The following is a 17,688-nucleotide window of genomic DNA, read 5'->3' as shown; positions in this document are numbered from 1 at the left end:
GAGCTAGAAGCCCGATTACATCCAAAATCTTTTTTGTTGCCAAGACCACTTCGTAGGCGGTGCTGTGTGATTCCTTGATCAACGTGGGCACATAAATGTCTGCTCATCCCATTTTTAACCACTCAGAGACCAAGCAGTAGGAGCAGCGCTGATAGACTGAACCATCCACTATCGAGTCCCCATCAGCTTTTTTCTCCCCGTAATTTTTACTTTTTATTTTTAATTGTGGTAAAATACACATAACATATAATCTACCATCTTAACCACTTTTTTTTAAAGATTTTATTTATTTATTTAACAGAGATAGAGACAGCCAACGCGAGAGGGAACACAAGCAGGGGGAGTGGGAGAGGAAGAAGCAGGCTCATAGCGGAGGAGCCTGATGTGGGGCTCGATCCCATAACGCCGGGATCACGCCCTGAGCCGAAGGCAGACACCTAACCGCTGTGCCACCCAGGTGCCCCTACCATCTTAACCATTTTTAAGCTTACAGTTCAGTAGTGTTAAGTGTATTCACATGGCTGGGTAACTAATCTCCAAAATCTTTTTATCTTATAAAGCTGTAGCTTCACACCCCTTAAAACACAGTTCCCCATTTTCTGCTTCTGTGAATTTGACTAGGTGCCCCCATAAGTGGAATCATGCAGTAGCTGTCTTTTTGTGACTGACTTATTTCACTGAGCATGGTGTCCGGAAGGTTCATCTGGGTTGTTGCCGGTGTCAGAATTATCTTCCTTTTTTGGGGCGCCTGGGTGGCACAGCGGTTAAGCGTCTGCCTTCGGCTCAGGGCGTGATCCCCACGTTATGGGATCGAGCCCCACATCAGGCTCCTCCGCTGGAAGCCTGCTTCTTCCTCTCCCACTCCCCCTGCTTGTGTTCCCTCTCTCTCTGGCTGTCTCTATCTCTGTCGAATAAATAAATAAAATCTTTTTTAAAAAAAAGAATTATCTTACTTTTTAATAATATTCCTGAATAATATCCCATTGTACGTAGGTATCCATTCATTCGTTGATGCACACTTGGGCTCATCCACTTTTTAACTAATAGTTTTAGCCTTTTTGAGTATCAACCCTTAGGTCCACCATTTCCTTTGGGGTTGCTAAGTTGTGACATCTTTGATTGCTATTCCTTTGGTAATCATTAGCTAGAATTCTTTGAGAAAGAAGAGTTTTCCTTCATCAACTCTTTGTTTATATTTATCATAAAGTAGGGTTTGTTCAGGAAAGGCAGAATAAAGGATTGGTTCTCTCTTTCTATGTAGCAATATTCGAAGTAAGAAGCAACTGCCAAAGTGACCGATGAGTTTTTAAAAATATCATTAGGAATCTTTGATTCAAAAATCTGTAGGGGGCGCCTGGGTGGCTCAGTCAGTTGGGCGTCTGACTCTTGATTTCGGCTCAGGTCATGATCTCAGGGTTGTGGGATTGGGCCCCGCGAGGGGCTCAGGGGGAAGTCCGTTTGAGATTCTCTCCCTCTGCTCCTCCCCCCATGCTCACGCTCTCTCTTTCTCTCTCTAAAATGAATGGATAAATCTTAAAAAATATTTGTAGGTGTGTTGCAGCCCATTGAAATGGGCTCTGTGTCCTTTGTTTTTCCAAGTGGAAACCACACAATATTTAATTATAACCATCCATGTTTATACCACATTGGCGTGGTCTTTAGGTTAACACTTTTGTCTTGGTTTTCCTTCTCTGTACAAGGAAGTGGGACAAGGTGAGCTCTAGAACCATTCCNNCTCAAGACTTTACTTTTTGTAGCATTTTCCCATAGAGTTTACTCAGTTGACTCTCCCAGTCTGTGACCCAAGGCCATTGTCAACATCTGCATGTTACAAACACGGAAATTACCACCTGAGTGATACTAGTTTTTTTCCAATTTCCCATCCTGCCTTTTTCCCACTAGACTTCAAGCTCTGGTTCTGAGTCAGGGATTGCTCCCTCCCAGGGGACTTGTGACAACATCTGGAGACCTTGTTGATTGCCACACGTGGGAGAAGCTACTGGCATCTAGTTGGGAGAGGCCGGGGATGCGCTAATCATCCTATGCTCCCCACCCCACGTCAATGTCAGCCAGCCCCAAGTGTTAATAGTGCCAGAGTTGAGAAACCCTGACTTGCGTATTCCTTTTCATCTAATGTTTATTCAACGAAAGGATGTATAAAAAGGTACACATCTGAGAATTCAAGTATAGACGAAATAGAATGATGGGACAGTCTGTTCCTAACATATCCACAGAATTTAGCCGTTTGGCGTTCTCCTACATTTCCCCTTCAGTCTTATTTCTGGCTCCTATTTTGCCCCTTGAGACTGTTCTATTATTGGCCTAAGGGAAGATTAATGGACAATTTTTATTGCTTTTAGGCCAATGGGAAAACGTTTGCCTTGATTTTTTTTCCCTTTAACTTAGGAAATAGACATCAAAATCAAGTTTTATCCCATCTAGCAGTCAGCTTTTCTGGGTCCCGTTTCTTTGCCATTTTGATTGATTGAATGGATGTTTTCCATAAACTTAGCATTACCTTTGAAAGTCATTCAAGTTATGGCTCATGGCTTCTCCCGTATCCCTTCTGCTGCATTTGTATTGATTTAAAACAATCCACTTGGTACTGAAAGGAATTTTCTAGTGCTAGAATGGTGTGTCCTTTACTATTTGAAAAGTCAATTTGTGAACTGGTAAGTTGAATCTGATTTTTAAAAAGACAACTAATTTGTCATTGACAAATAAACTTTTTATTTTATTTTATTGGTTCCATCTTTCAATATTAGGTAAGGCAGATGCATTTACGCTCTTGCTTATATCACACACTTTCTCTTACAAACACGTATTGACAGCTTGTCTACTGGCTACCGCATTGTTACATTATCTTTCCCTTTTTTGTGTTTTGTTAAAGTAGATGCTAATAATTTTTCTTGACTGGACACAACCGCCAAGATGCTTTCTAAAATAAGGCGTCTTGAGGATAAATACTAAGAACATTCTTGGGTTTAAAGTTTCCGTGTGGGGATGCCTGGGTGGCTCAGTCGGTTGAGTGTCTGCCTTCAACTCAGGTCATGATCCTGGGACCCTGGGATCAAGCCCCTCATCGGGCTCTCTGCTCTGTGGGGAGCCTGCTTCTCCCTCTTCCTCTGCCTGCTGCTCCCCTTGCTTGTGCTCTATCAAATAATAATAAATAAATAAAATCTTTAAAATAATAAAGTTTCCATGCAACTTTCAAATTTTATACGGTACTGAGCCCAGCTTCTCCCTGAGAAGCATGCTGTATTATTGACCTTGTTGTGTGTGTTTTTTTTTCCCTGAGAAGACTTGCATCGCAGAAGATCAGGCCATAATTTTTGCTTCTCAAATTATATTGTCGTTGTTTTATTTTGAAATATAGCCTTCATTAGTATGCTTTTAAGTAACCTAAACTTTCTTAAAATCTATTTGAGTTTGTAAATACTACTGACTATTATCTTTCCCACAGCCTTTAAATGCCAGTTAAAAAATTCCAATGGAGAGTTTTAATGCACAAACAAGGGACTGGGGATGGAGAAAAGGAGGAGAGCTCTGTTTATATCATGCCGTGGAGAATTAGATTTACAGTTCTGGCTTGCGGAGGGATAGGAAAATGGTCTTTGTAAAAGTGATACATTTTTTTTTTTAAGATTTTATTTATTTGACGGAGAGACAGCCAGTGAGAGAGAGAACACAAGCAGGGGGAGTGAGAGAGGAGGAAGCAGGCTCCCAGCAGAGCAGGGAGCCCATGCGGGGCTCGATCCCAGGCCCCTGGAATCACACCCTGAGCCGAAGGCAGACCTTAACGACTGAGCCCCAATATTTTCCTTTTTTTTAAAGGAAAATCATAAATACCACACTCAGGCTGATCTCCAGGGATGAGTGTTTCTTGGTTTTTGATGGAGCTGACACTGGGTGGCCAAGCTCTATCCCCAGAGTCCCCACTGCCCAAGAGAATGGATCTTCCTTCATCTAGGGCAGGGTTTGTCAACCTTGGCCCTCTTGACATTTGGGGCAGGATAACTCTTTGTTGTAGGCAATGTCCTCTGCATTGCAGGATGTCCGGTAGCATCCCAGCCCCACTAGAGCCCCCCCCCCCCCCCACTCTCACCCCACAGTCACATTCCAAATGGCCCCTGGGAAGCAAAGTCAATCCTGGTGGAGAACCACAGATCTAAGGTGAAGCCGTCCGGTTCCGGCATTGGTGCGATGTTTACCAGTGTCACCGGGAGCTGAGAACGTTTTGTCACATGTTGTGTCTGGGGGCTGGTTGGTTTCTATCAGCATGTCACCCGTCTGACTGTCTTCCCCCACGTGCAGTGGGTTCTCCCCCAGGTGTCAGGTTCTGGGCCATCTTGTGACCTCTGTGGTCTTTTGCTGCAGCCCTCATTGGCCATCTTTGATCTGAATGCCACACAAGGAAGCTAATAGACAGCTTCGTCAAGGAGCTGCAGGACTTTGGACATGTCTCTTGTGGGCTCTGGGCCAGATTCTCCCCCCGTAGATTACTGGGTTGGGCTCAATCACCACTCCCTATGGGGTATTCCACGGAAGCTGACCATGGAAGAGGCTTTGTGGGGAAGAAAGGTGGTGCGGCCAAATTGGTTTGGGAAATGATATATCCTGCAACATCTGCTTGGAGAGTCATAATGTGCACAAGATATGAGAGGCTTTCTAGAATTCTCTGCACCCAGATCTCCATGTGGCTCCCTCCCCACTTTTCTCCAATGTTACTTCCCCAGAGACTTTTCCAATCACCGAAACAGGCGATGCGCTAATGTCTCATCTTTCTTCACACGGCTTCTCATTTTCTGACATTACAGCTTATGTATTTATTTCTTTGTTCATCATCTGTCCCCCTCCACCTAGAACACAGCCTTGGTGTCAGCAGGGACCTGGTCCATTTGTTTGCAGCTGACCCCTAGCATGTGGCACATAGTAGACGCTCAGTAAAAATGTGTTGTTTCTCTCGTGGATTTCCAAATGAATTTAATCAGGGACTTTTCCACTACCACCCATTAAAGTCCAGGGAAGCAAAGCCTGGGCATCAACAAGGGAGAGGGTCTCTAAATCCTGATAGCCGTGGCCTCCTGACACTCACTTTCTTAGGATGAGCCGCTCAGTTCTAAAGGCACCGAAAAGCTGGTATCAGGCTGGAAAGCAAACAAAACGGGCTGACTTGTCCATTATCTGTGCTGGGAGTTGCCGTCTGGTGAACCGAGGAAGAGAGCAACCTTTTGCCTCAACGATCTGCGTGTGGCTTCCCTTCTTCAAAACTGTAACCGGTCTAAGAAAAGTGGAAATAAAAATCGGGGAGAGGTGGAGTGCCCACTGTGTGCCCAGCACTGTCTGTGATGCAAAGACGGTGCCTGCCTTCAAGGACTCGGGCTAAATTTAGGACCAGAACTCAAAAGGGGGATTTATTGGGAGGACACAACATTATTGGGAGGACACAAAAGGGCTGGGCTGGGCTTCCCAAGGGACAAGGACCAAGGACCAGAAAGTTATCCGGAGGCAGCTATTTCCAAGGTCTCCTTGTTCATGTCTGCCTCTTTCTGCCCCTTCCCCGGCTTCGCTCACCTGTGGCCCATCGCGATGGTGCCCAAACAGCCCCCTAATCGCTGACACCCCATCACCCAACAGCCTATCCATCCCTGGCAGGATCAATTCCTGAGGGAGAAGGGCCTAGCCTAGCTCAGCTTCTGGTTGGTTCTCCTGGGTCAGGTGGACACATACCTCAGGTCCAATCAGCTGTGACCTGGGAGAGCAGTGCTAACATGACACCAAAATGGCTGCTGAGATTCCTCCTTTTGGATGGAGTGGGAGCGCTAGGTGGGATTCTTCTCTGTTCTGTCTTGGCCCTGGGGCTATTTAGGCTCAAGAACACGCTGGTGGCTTCTTGAATTTTCTCCCCCATTTCTGTCCTTTTATGTTTACTTTAAGAACAGAAACCTGATGGAGAGGAAAGGTCTAGGGGCTTTACTCTGGTTTTTAGCCCCCCCCCCCTCTTTTCTTTTGAGTCAAAAGATGGAGGTCCCTGATAGGTCTGGACCAATGAGCAAACAGGATGAGTGTGCTTTGGGGAATGTTGAGCTGAAGGTAGTCCCCTGTTTTGACAGGTGGTTTTAACTTAATATTGCAGATGATCTTTTTTTTTTTTTTTTTTTTTTTGGCCTCTCTAGGCACTGTTCAGGTCTGCAGCCCACAGCCAACATTCCCAGCTAACATTCTCTCTGCCTTCCTATAGGCAAAGGTGAGCCATGCTCTATATGCGCCATGTTTGAGGCATCAATTTCGCACAGACTCGGTAGCCTAAGATAATAGCAACGTACCCTCTCATGGCTCTGGATGCGGGAAGTCCAAAACCAGCATCGGCTGGGCCACGGACAAGGTTGCAGCCCCCTTGGATGCTTAGCAGGGAATCCCCTTGCGTCCTCCAGCTCCAGGGCTGCTGGCAGTCCCCGGCTTGCAGACGCACCAGTCTAGTCTCTGCGTCTGTGGTCACACTGCCTCCTCCTCTTCTATGCAACGGTGTCCCCAGCTCTCACTTGGCAAGTGCACTTGTAGGTGGCATAGAGAGTTCACCGGGAGATTCCAGGATAGCCTCATCTCTAAACGCTTCATGTAATCACACCTGCAAAACCTTTACCTTGTAAGGTAACTTTCGCAGGTCCTAGGAAATCAGGTCCTGATACCTTTGGGGTCACCAGTCCGCTACAAGCCCTAAACCTTTTTCCATCGAGGAGGGTCTAGGCTAGGCAGACACCCCACAAGATGATCTCCCAGGGCCCAGACGGAGGGCCCTTTCTATCATTTGGAACCTTGCTGGTCTCCTTCTCTTTTTTAAAGATTTATTTATTTATTTTAGAGAGGGGGCGGGGAGGGGCAGAGGGAGAGACAGAATCTCCAGCCGACTCCTTGCTGAGCGTGGAGCCCGACACAGGGCTCTACTCCGGGCTCTATTCTGGGCTCACTCTCACGACCCTGAGATCATGACCTGAGCCCAAGTCAAGAGCGATAGGCTTCACCAACTGAGCCGCCCAGGTGCCCTGCTAGTCTCTTCTTTTTCCTCCTGTCTGTCTTCCCATCAGGAGGAAGCATAAAGACTTAACCCAAGAACAAACCCAGCCCCCAGATACATGGAGAGCCCCAGGCTGGCTCCGTAGTGGGCTGTGACCAGACCAGGCCTCTCGTGTCTTAGCCACGTAGCAGGTCCCTGCTACTCCCTCTCAACAGATGGATTTGCATAAGGAAAGTGAAAGGTTGGCATTTAGACTCTGCTGCCAATCCCGAGATAAGGAGGTGATTCACTCCCTACCTGCTGCCCCTTCTCTACTTAGGAGCTTCTGGGAAACATCCATGGCCTCAGGATTTACTCTTCTCCCAGCCATGCAGATTCCACGTCATGCTCCCCAGGACCAGGAAGGCGCCCCTGGACTCAGGTGTGTCTTTCCAGACTCCCACCCCACGATCAAGACCCTGACCCCAGACGTCGCTGTTCCTCTCTCCTGGCTTGGCCTCAGCAGTCAGCAATCCCCTGGGCATCCTCATTGGCTGAACGGTTTTCCTGGGCTCCACAGGCAGCCACTTTGCCCTCTGCATGAGGACACGCTCACCTGGCCTTTCTGAGCACACAGCCCATTGGCTCCCTCTGGGCCGGGTCTCAGGAGGGGGCTGCTGGGAGGACATTTAAGTAGGTAGGAGCTGATGTCCAAACAGCCCCAATGTTCTGTTGGGCGTGTGGGTTGATGGCGCAGCCCCAGCTTTTGGGAAGCACAACAGATCCTTGTTCAAAGTCTGAAGAAGCGCTTTACACTGAGCATTTAAAGAACTCAGGCCCTGGAGCCAGACCACTGCGTCCTAGCCGTGTGACATGGGGCACTTGAACCTGAGCCTCGGGGAGCTAACCTTCAAAATGGCGGGGACACCAGGATACAGATGAGACGGGAAAACACACGTGAAGTACTCACGGCGCCTGGCAACGGGAAGTGCTTCGCGTGGATTAGCCGCTATTATTATGAGCCGCGATATTTCTCCCTAAGCAAGTCAGCATTGGAAGAGCTGGTACAGTAATTCAGCGCCCCAATGTACTACATATAAAATATTTTATTATCAAAAGCTCCCTTGCATGGCATTTTAGAAGGAATAAAATAACTCACACAGCTGTCCTTTCTCGCCCTTACCCAGGAGACACCAGGAAAGCGTACCAGCAAAACTCCGATCTGATGCACCACCGGGCCTTGGGCCCTCCGGGAACCGACAGCCGCAGGGGCCTCACCCCCACAGCATCGATCAGCCTCTCGTTTCGCTTCCTTCATGGAACAGCCCTGCGTCGTCCTTTCTAGAAAGCCGAGTCCCCTCTCCTACCCACAGCTCAGGACTCCGGTGAAGAAAGCAAAGGCATATCTGGTTTTCTTTTGAAACAAAACAGTCCTCGTGGAAGCAAAACAAAATCACAACCGAGACCAGCTGCTAGGCGTCCTTTCCTGATTGGAAAGAGCGGTGTTGTCGCCAACAACTCAGAGCTGGGGAAGAACGACAGGGAAGATGCGTACCCCGCGTTCCCGACGGGGTCCACATGCCGAGATCCGAGGCAGCGGCTCTTCCCCACGCACCTGCCACGTGAGGTTCCGTGGACGTCAGTCAGTCCCCAGTCACCGGCCCCCCCCCACCCCCCTCCCCACCCCCATCCACATCCGTCTGTTTGCATCCGGCCCCTCTACTTCCCCACTGCAGCTGGAGCGGCTTCACTGGGGGTCCGTGGTGTGGCAGGTGAGTGACCGGAGGGACACGGCGAAGCGGGGCCGTCAGTCAGGTGGCCGGGCGTCGGAAGCCTTCTCCTGGACCTCGTCGTACTGTGGCGGGGGCGTCAGGGGCTCGATGGAGGGAGGAGGGACGTTTTTATCCGGGAGGTTGATCCTGAAGTCTTTGAGGTGAAGCTTCTCGGATTTAATCCTTCGAACTTTCAGCGGCTTCAGGCGTTTGGCCAGCTTGGAGTTCTGCCTGTCGGGTGGGTGCCCCGGGCTGGGCTCCACGCTGGCCCTGGCGGCTGTGGGGCTGGTCTCGTCAAGCCCCGTCAAGGACTCATAGGAGGGGAGAGAGATGCTCATCCTCGGGTTCTGGTCCGATTCCCTGGCTTCCGAGTAGTTCGTGTTCATCACTTCCTCGTAACTGGGGACATAGTACCTGGAGGCGGCCTCCTCCTCCTCCTCCTCCTCCTCCTGGCTGTAAGACAGCAAGCACCAGCATGGAGAGGGTTAGCACGCGCTCCGCCGTGTTTAAAACCACAAGGAGATGAACTCCGGATCCCGTGTCAGCCCCGGGTCCTCCTACCCCAGCCTTGTCAACCACCAGTGGGTCCCAGAAGGAACAAAAGCTAACGCTTCGACTGTGTGCTACGAGTCGGGTATTGTGCTAAGTACTTCCACATGTATCAGCCAGTTTCATCTTCCTAACGACGCTATGAGTTAGGTCCTCTTTTATACCCATTTTATGGATGGGGAAACTTGATATGTCAAGGTTAGGTGACTTGGCCATATATTTGGGAAGTGGGAGAGCAGAAGCTGAACACCACACTCAACGACTACACTGGGTGATCTGGAAGCGTTGACATACGGAAGTTAAATCCCTTTGCTTTTAAGCCTCACGCTTCACCGTATGCCAGACGGGCTGTTCTGGTGCCAGGTTGGGTCCTTTGGCCAAAGGCCATACAAACATGCATGAAACAGCTGTCAGTCTGAAGCAAAATGGTTGTCCCCAGGTAGAGAAGGAATTTCTGCAATACAATTTATATCTATTTCAGGTTATTCTGTAATTTTGTCCTCTAAGTTCACTCTAAGGCTCAAAGGTCTTATCCTCAGGCTTACTCTCCCCTTTGATTGTTGAAAGAGAAAACCAGAAAGTTAGGGTGCTTGTTTGTTTGTTTATTTGACACATGTATAGGGAATGGTGACTTTAGCCACCTTCCAGAACTCTGTACTTGAACTTGTGGGGTGATAATGGCCAACGGCAACCCGTCCCTGTCTGTCTAGGCCTTCCTCTCATCTCCCTTAGGCATGTGTGTGCTCATGGCCAGGGTGGGTAATTAGGGGTGATTTATTTTCCTTCTTTGTTCTTTTCTGCATTTCTTAAGCTTCCTAGAATACACATGCATGACCTTTTATTATCTGAAAATAGGTTTCATTTTTCCAAACTAAAAACAACTCCCTTCCCGCCAGAAAGATGACAAAGTTGCAGAAAATCTAAACAATACAGAAAAACCTAAGGCAGAAAATACAACCATCCCATCTCCTTCCACCTGGAGACAACCTCTGTTAGCACTCTGTTGTACACCTTTCCAGATCCCTCTCTAATCCCACAGCTGCAACATTTGATGTGATTAGGACCTTACCAAAGACGCTGTGTTGTAACCTCCCTTTCTCACCGGGGTGCATATGGTCCTCCGTTAGCAACTACAGCTCAGCTGTGGCTGTGCAGAATGCCACTGAGTGGGCGTGCCATAATTTAGCTCCAATGATGGGTATTTAGGCTGTTTCTCCGTTTTTACTATTCTAAGCAATGCTCTGATAAGCCTAAGGGCTGAGACTCCCTTGCACTTGCGTGATTTTTCTCCCAAGGGTAAACTCTTAGGAACAGAATGGATAGGGACACGCATCTTCAATACTTCCTCTCACTGTGGAACTCCTCTTCAGAAAGCTTGGGTACAGCTCTCCAACACCGGGGCTGCCCGTCTTGGCCATTAAGATAGGCAAAGAATAATCACACCTTCTTTTTGTTTGCATTTCATGGCTCATGAGGTTGAACATCTACTGTCTGCACATCTAGGAGATGCTTGCTTGTATCCTTTGTCCATTTTCCTACCGGCGTGTCCATCTGTCACATTCATTTGTAAGGGCTCTTTTTCTAGTAGGGATGTCAACCTTCATCATGTCCTCCGTAATGTATTGCTTATCTCTTAAATGCATTCGTGGCATTTTGGTCCAAATAGAACACTCCTTCCCAACCTTTTCAAGGCAAAGCATGTCCACAGAGCACGCTGGAGGCTCTGGCTGCCCTGGGCCCCATGCGGCTTCCCTGAGGGTGTCAATATCTTAATACACCTTTAATCCATTCATAGCACATTATTTGGGAGGCTCTGGGATAGAAGTATGAAGTTATCTGGAAAATTGTTAACTGCTTTATAGAGCCTTACTGGGGGAAAGTGGGAAGGCAGAGTCTTCTAGACTAAAACAGTCTCGTCAGTGAACCCTCTGAGTGTGTGTGTGCGTGTGTGTCCATCCCCCGTCCAAGGGTGGTCAGCCCGTCCTCACCTGTCTTCCTCGGGGGCATGCGACTCGACCCCCGGCTGGTGCTGGACGTGGGCCATCTCCTCGCCCTGCCGCTGCTTCCTCTTGTCCCGGATGCTCAGACAGATGGACAGCAGCAGCAGCATTACCCCCGCCCCGACCAGCACGTAGGCCACGGAGAAGGTCTTGCTCTTGAGAATGCCGCTGCCTATCTCTGTCTTGTTGTTCCCCTGAGCCGTCGGCTTCTCGTGGGCGCTGAACCCGGGCACCAGGTTCCACATGGCCATGATGACCCCGAGAACCAACATCCCCAGGCCGATGGCGGTCAGCGCATAGTGGGAGCCGTTGGCCTTCGACTGGGCCATCATGCCAGTGGGAGCGGGGTAAGGCCGGTACGAAGAAAGAAAAGAAATAAATAAGAGCAGCAGCAGCAGCAAGAATAAGAGAAGCCCCTTCAACGCACGGAACGAAGCCCCTAGTGCCGCCCTAAAGAAACAGCGGCTGGGCTCCCGAGGGACGGCTTCAAGCAGATTCGAGGCATCCTGTGTGGACAGCTGTGGCTGAGGGGTCTGGAAGGAAAGCACAAAGAAGAGAGAGGAGGATCAGCTCGGATTCCAGACACTTCTGTGAAACAGCGGCTGTGCTCTTGAAGGAGCTGGGAGCAGGACTGAGCCGTGGGCTCGGGCCGGGCTGGGCCGTTGATACATTCCAGATGTCTTACGTGCTACGCTTGGCTCCTTCTGTGAGACTGCAGAAGGAGGGCTGGTCCGCCTACCCCACCCGAAAAGGAAAAGCCAGACCTTTCCATGCAGGAGACCAGAGAGGTCAGCGCTCCGGGTCCTGAAAACATTTTGTGGAATTTAACGAAGCGCAGTGAAATCTCAACTGGTAGGGGGTCCGGCGAGGAGCCCGAACCGTGGCGTGCATGAGCCGTGGTCAGTAGCTGGACCCGAATCGCCTGGGTGACGGCATCCATCAGGGATACGTCCCCATCCACACAGCCTACCGGCTGGTCCCCACCCTCCACAGCTCCCCACTCCCTGCAGCAGAAAATCCTGGCTCCTGGAATCACCCATGTGATGGCCTCTCCCCGTCATCTCTCACCTCGCCCTTCTCTGCACAGCCCCCTCCAGCATTTCTGCCGTTCTCTGGTCCCCCTAGCTCAGCTGCCCCTTCCGTGGGCTCCCACAGCCACCAGTGACTACTGTGGCCAGTCTCTCTCTTCCCATGACACATTTCTGCGCCCAGAACATAGCAGGGGCTCCAAACCTGTCTGCCGAAGCACTGAATGAAATGAACAGAGGCCACCTGAAGCCATCCTGCGAGACTAGCCTCCCTTCAGCCACAGAGTTTTGCTTTTCTTAAAGGGGCAGAAGCATCCTATTCTTCATCTTAGCTGCTGTGCCCCGGCTGGGCGAGTAACCCTATTCCCACGAAGCGGCTCAGAGACCTGGTGCTCAAGGGAGCAAGCCCACCGTCCTGGGATTCCACAACCATTTGTTGGCTGGGAGAGTGAGTCAGATAAGCAAGTCGCCTGAAGGTTTAGCTCAGAACACTTGCAGGGGCCAGGAGGACCAGCGAGCAGCGAGCACCCTTCCTGGCTCACTGCTCCTTAAGACATGATTCCTGGGACAGCGACCATTGCAGAACAATAAAGCCTGACAGATGTTTGGATGGGCAAGGTCCTATTTTCAATTCTGCATTCTTTCCGATCTTTCCAGAAGGACGGCTAACCAGGCCACTTGAAATCTAACACTGCGCAGATATTTTCTCATCAAACAATGGGCTCAATCTGAAAGTGGCCACTTTGTTAAAAAATACTCTAAAAATATTTGGGATAATATCCTTTATCGGCTTGAGGTCTGTTCCTTCTTTCTTTTTTCACTCCACAAATATTTCTTGGGCATCTGCTAAGCAATGGCAGGCACTGGAGGGACACAGGTGAGCAAGTTAAGGGTTAGCGGGGCTACCAGGCCAGCAGGAAAAAGTCGACAGGGAATAACGACAAAGTGGGAAGAAAGTCTAGAAACTGTGGAATTTCGTAGGTGGGTGTCCTAACTCGGGCTGGAGAACATATGGAACGTCTCTGTGAGACAGAAGTGCCACGTCACGTAATCGGCTCTGCACCCGGATTGTGCCGTGCTATGTGCATACTGATGTGTCAACACGTATGTGTAGGCATGCGGGGCACTGAACAGGGATCCCATCCCGCGGCAGACAGCTGCTGTGGACCAGCTGAAAAGCCTACCAAACATACGAGGGGATTTGTTTCCCAAATAACACTCACAGCCAGCAAAGGAATGAATGAGGGGTTTAGCAGTTCTGCCAAATGGATGTGAGACAAGGCAAGAGGAGGAGGACGGCTCAGGGGCGGGAAGGTGCAGCCCGAGGCTGGTGCAGGAAGCAGGAGATGAAAAAGCCCATTACTGAGCACCTGCTAGGGGCCCAACAGGTGGGCCTTGACCCTGGGAGGCTGACAGCGTGTTTTCCAAACCAGTGACTGGGGCCACTTTAACCTTCCACCCTCCCTGCTCTCCTGCCTCAAGCTTTGCCTTGCTTGTCACGTGAGTAAAACAGGCCCCAGGTGAGAGTTAGCGACAGAGATGAAAATGTCGGGATTCATACATTTGGGCCTGTTAAATGGTCAGTGATGGAAAACAGGCAGTAATACCCAGTGCGGGTAATGGTGTTGGGATAAGTGATTTCATACAATTTTTCTGGATGGCGAATTTTGGCATTGATGAATCAAAAGTTTCAAAAATGCTTCTACCCTTTGGCTCTGTAATTCCAGCTTCGAAGAATGATGTACAAGGATATTCATCACAGCTTTGTAGCAGTGAGAAACTGGAAACTACATAAATAGCCAATAATCTGCATCTGGTTAAATAAAATATGGTACACGTGCTTGTTAAATTATGCTTTCAAGCCAGCTAATGATACATTTTAAAGTCAAAGTGTAAAAAAAAAAAAAAGACGGTATGTTCAGTGTGATTCTAATTTTTAAAAAATTCTACATGCAGATCTGTATGCATGAATATATAGGAAGGAAAACTGGATGATCCTTCTTATGTTAAACAAGAGACAAAAGATTTTCACATATACAAACATGTATGTAAAAATCTCAGACAAGGGACACATTCCAAACTTAGCAGTGACTGCTTTGGAGAATAAACAGGGCTTGGGAAGTGTACCTGATACTCTATGTCTATATTTTGGATTCGTTACAACCAGAAGGTGTTGTTGCAAGGCAATGTAGCTTGGTGGTTCAACGTGAACTTTGGAACCAGGCTGCCTGGGCTCAGATCCTCACTCTGACTTTCCCAGCTGTGTGCCTTTGGGCAAGTTACTTAACGTCTCTGTGCCTCAGCTTCCACAACTGTAAAATGGAGATAAAAGCTTTCTAGTATTCACCTCAGAGGAGAGTTATGATAAGTGAACAAGAAAATATACATAAAGTACCTAGAATTATATGGGACCAGCATATAGTAATTTCTTCTAGAAAGGTTATTTGATATTATGTAAAGCATGTATTCCCAATGGGGTGAGACCACCCATGGCGGGGGGAGGGTAAAAATTCGTTCTTGGGGATGGTGTAAAATAGTCTTCGATAGTACAATGGTTTGTGGCCCTCCACAATGCATTACCAGACACACAGGATATCTGCAGTATGAAAATTTCCTGGGGCGGGGGTGAAGTGGGGGCATTACAAAAACAATGTCTAAAAAGACTCTTCAGGGGACAACACTGGGGGGAAAAGGCTGAGAAACACTAATTAATGTTTTATATGAAATTTCAAAACCCTCAAATTATGCATTCCATGGTCTTTTTAGTTGTTTTCCGTGAGGTAGGATTAGTGTGGTTTTAATTTCCTTTCTCTTACTGGGAGAGTTTAACAATTGGAAACACAGAAATGTGTATGTGTTGCCTTTAGAATCAAAAAATGAAATAAAGGTTTTTGTGTTTTGGGTTCGTGGCAGGGTTATGGGTCCAGGGGTCACTTAAAATTGTCCATCGGTTCTGCCCTCCCTCCGCAGACCAGGCCCCTGGTGGGTTCACCGGGGGTGCGGAACCCGGCTCCCAAACTGCAGCTGTTAGCTATTTATCTTGTTTCTGGCTTGTTGACCCATGTTATATTTAGTAAGGTGTTCTTTCCCTTTCAAAAATATGGAAAGAAGCTAATTTTGTGCTTAGAGGACTTGGACCACATAGTTTCCAACACGTCCCTAAAACAGAGCAGCCTTGGCGGGCAGACCGGGGTCCCAGCTCTGCCAGACTCACCTCTGGCTGGACCCATCACGGCTCATGTTCGGGGCAGCCCTAAGGGATACGTGAGTGATCCTATACCTGGGTTTTCAAGAAAAGGGGTTAACTGGGTAAGAGAGGCACCTACCTGTTGTTACCTGGGCGCATTCAGGGCAGTCCTGAAAACAACTCTCCATGCTAAACTCTTGAGTTAAGGACCCACCTGTAGAAAAAAAAACAAACCAGAAACACAGCTTTCTAAGTGAGCTGTGAGCATTTCCATTTGAGGCACTCATGGGGGAGGAATGTGTTTTCTTTGTTTTTTGGGGGGAGGGGGGCGGGCATAGGTTGGGCTGGGGGCACAAACAAGAAGAGTTGTTCCGGAAGAGGCCAAGATTCTGTACCAAAAAAGTGGGGGGGTCACAGAAGGGTGACAGTCTGGTAGCCGCGTTTATCAGACCCTTCTGCGGTTTTATGTCTTCCACAAGGGCCCTGGGGGCTAAAAGAAGAGGAAACAGTCCCCCAAGTCATTTTATGAAGAGTGTATAACCTTGATACCAAAACCAAACAAGGACAAGGCAAGAAAGGAAAATGGCAGGCCAATCTGATCTGTCTGCACACAAACAAAAATCCTAAACAAAATACCAGCAAATGGAATCCCACGATGTGAGAAAGGGATCCATCAACATCCTAGAGGAGAGCACAGGCAGCAACCTCTGTGACTTCGGCCACAGGCAACTTCTTGCGAGACCCGTCTCCAAAGGCAAGAGAAACAAAAGTAAAAATGAATGATTGGGACTTCACCAAGACAAAAAGCTTTTGCACAACAAAGGAAACAATCAGAAAAACCAAAAGACAACTGACAGAATGGGAGAGGATAGTTGCACATGCCTTATCAGATAAAGGGCTAGTATCCAAAATCTATGAAGAACTTATCAAACCCAACACCCAAAGAACAAATAATCCAATCAAGAAATGAGCAGAAGACATGAACAGACATTTCTCCAAAGACGACATATAAATGGCCAACAGACACATGAAAAAATGCTCCACGTCACTCGGCATCAGGGAAATACAAATCAAAACCACAATGTGACCACCTCACACCAGTCAGAATGGCTAAAATTAACAAGTCAGGAAACCACAGATGTTGGCGAGGACGCAGAGAAAGAGGAACTCTCTTGCACTGCTGGTGGGAATGCAAGCTGGTGCAGCCACTCTGGAAAACAGTATGGAGGTCCCTTAAAAAGTTAAAAATAGAGCTACCCTATGACCCAGCAGTTGCACTACGGAGTATTTACCCCAAAGATACAAACATAGTGATCTGAAGGGGCACCTGCACCCCAATGTTCATAGCAGCAATGTCCACAATAGCCAAACTATGGAAAGAGCCCAGATGTCCATGGACAGATGAATGGATAAAGAAGATGTGGTCTATATATACGATGGAATGTTACCCAGCCAACAAAAAAATGAAATTTTGCCATTTGCAACAACATGGATGGAACTAGAGGGTATTATGCTGAGCAAAATAAGTCAATCAGAGAAAGACAATTATCATATGATCTCACTCATATGTGGAATTTAAGAAACAAAACAGAGGAGCATAGGGGAAGGGAGGGAAAAATAAAACAAGACAAAATCAGGGAGGGAGACAAACCATAAGAGACTCTTAATCATAGGAAACACACTGAGGGTTGCTGGAGGGGAGGCGGGTGGGGGATGGGGTAACCAGGGGATGGGCATTAAGGAGGGCATGTGATGGAATGAGCACTGGGTGTTATATACGACTGACGAATCACTGAACTCTACCTCTGAAACTAATAATACACTATATGTTAATTCAATTTAAATAAATATATTAATTTTTAAAAAGGTAAATACATAATACATCACAATCAAGTTGGGTTTATGTAAGAATGTAGGGTTGGTTCAACATTAGAAAATCAAATAAGGCCATGCACCAGGAGCAAGGACACGCCATGACAGCGTTTTCCAGTGGAGTCCCGCACAGCCGTGAATAGGAGTCACCCACAGCCATGTGCACCAACGTGGCCCATTCTGACAAACGTGATGTTGAACAGAAAAGCAGATTCCATTTATGTGACGTTTGAAACCAGGTAAAACCAAACAATACGTGGGTGTTTATTCATTACATTATTCCTTA

At 48.1% G+C, this 17,688-nt stretch overlaps 1 protein-coding gene across 5 annotated transcripts in view; it reads right to left on the bottom strand.

Moving 5' to 3' along the window:
- Window positions 1–8,085: 8,085 nt before the first annotated feature.
- The window catches only part of TMEM51 (transmembrane protein 51), a 79,868-nt gene continuing 70,265 nt past the window's right edge, over window positions 8,086–17,688 (bottom strand). For 2 of the 5 annotated variants that reach the window (XM_040645804.1, XM_040645806.1), the window contains exons 2-4: window positions 15,670–15,744; window positions 11,304–11,848; window positions 8,086–9,219 (exon numbers count right to left, since the gene is read on the bottom strand). In XM_040645804.1, coding sequence (XP_040501738.1) covers window positions 8,802–9,219; window positions 11,304–11,647 — 762 coding nt within the window. In that variant the 5' untranslated portion in view covers window positions 11,648–11,848; window positions 15,670–15,744 and the 3' untranslated portion in view covers window positions 8,086–8,801. Of the gene's footprint in view, window positions 9,220–11,303; window positions 12,322–15,669; window positions 15,745–16,166; window positions 16,338–17,688 lie in introns of those variants that run through there. The other 3 variants (XM_040645805.1, XM_040645808.1, XM_040645807.1) reach the window with 3 other exon arrangements.

This window comes from Ursus maritimus, unplaced genomic scaffold (assembly GCF_017311325.1).
Source record: "Ursus maritimus isolate PB19 unplaced genomic scaffold, ASM1731132v1 scaffold_32, whole genome shotgun sequence".
Lineage (NCBI taxonomy): Eukaryota > Metazoa > Chordata > Mammalia > Carnivora > Ursidae > Ursus > Ursus maritimus.
Note: the sequence above shows the minus strand (reverse complement) of the source record. Positions and strands in the feature narration are given on the sequence as shown.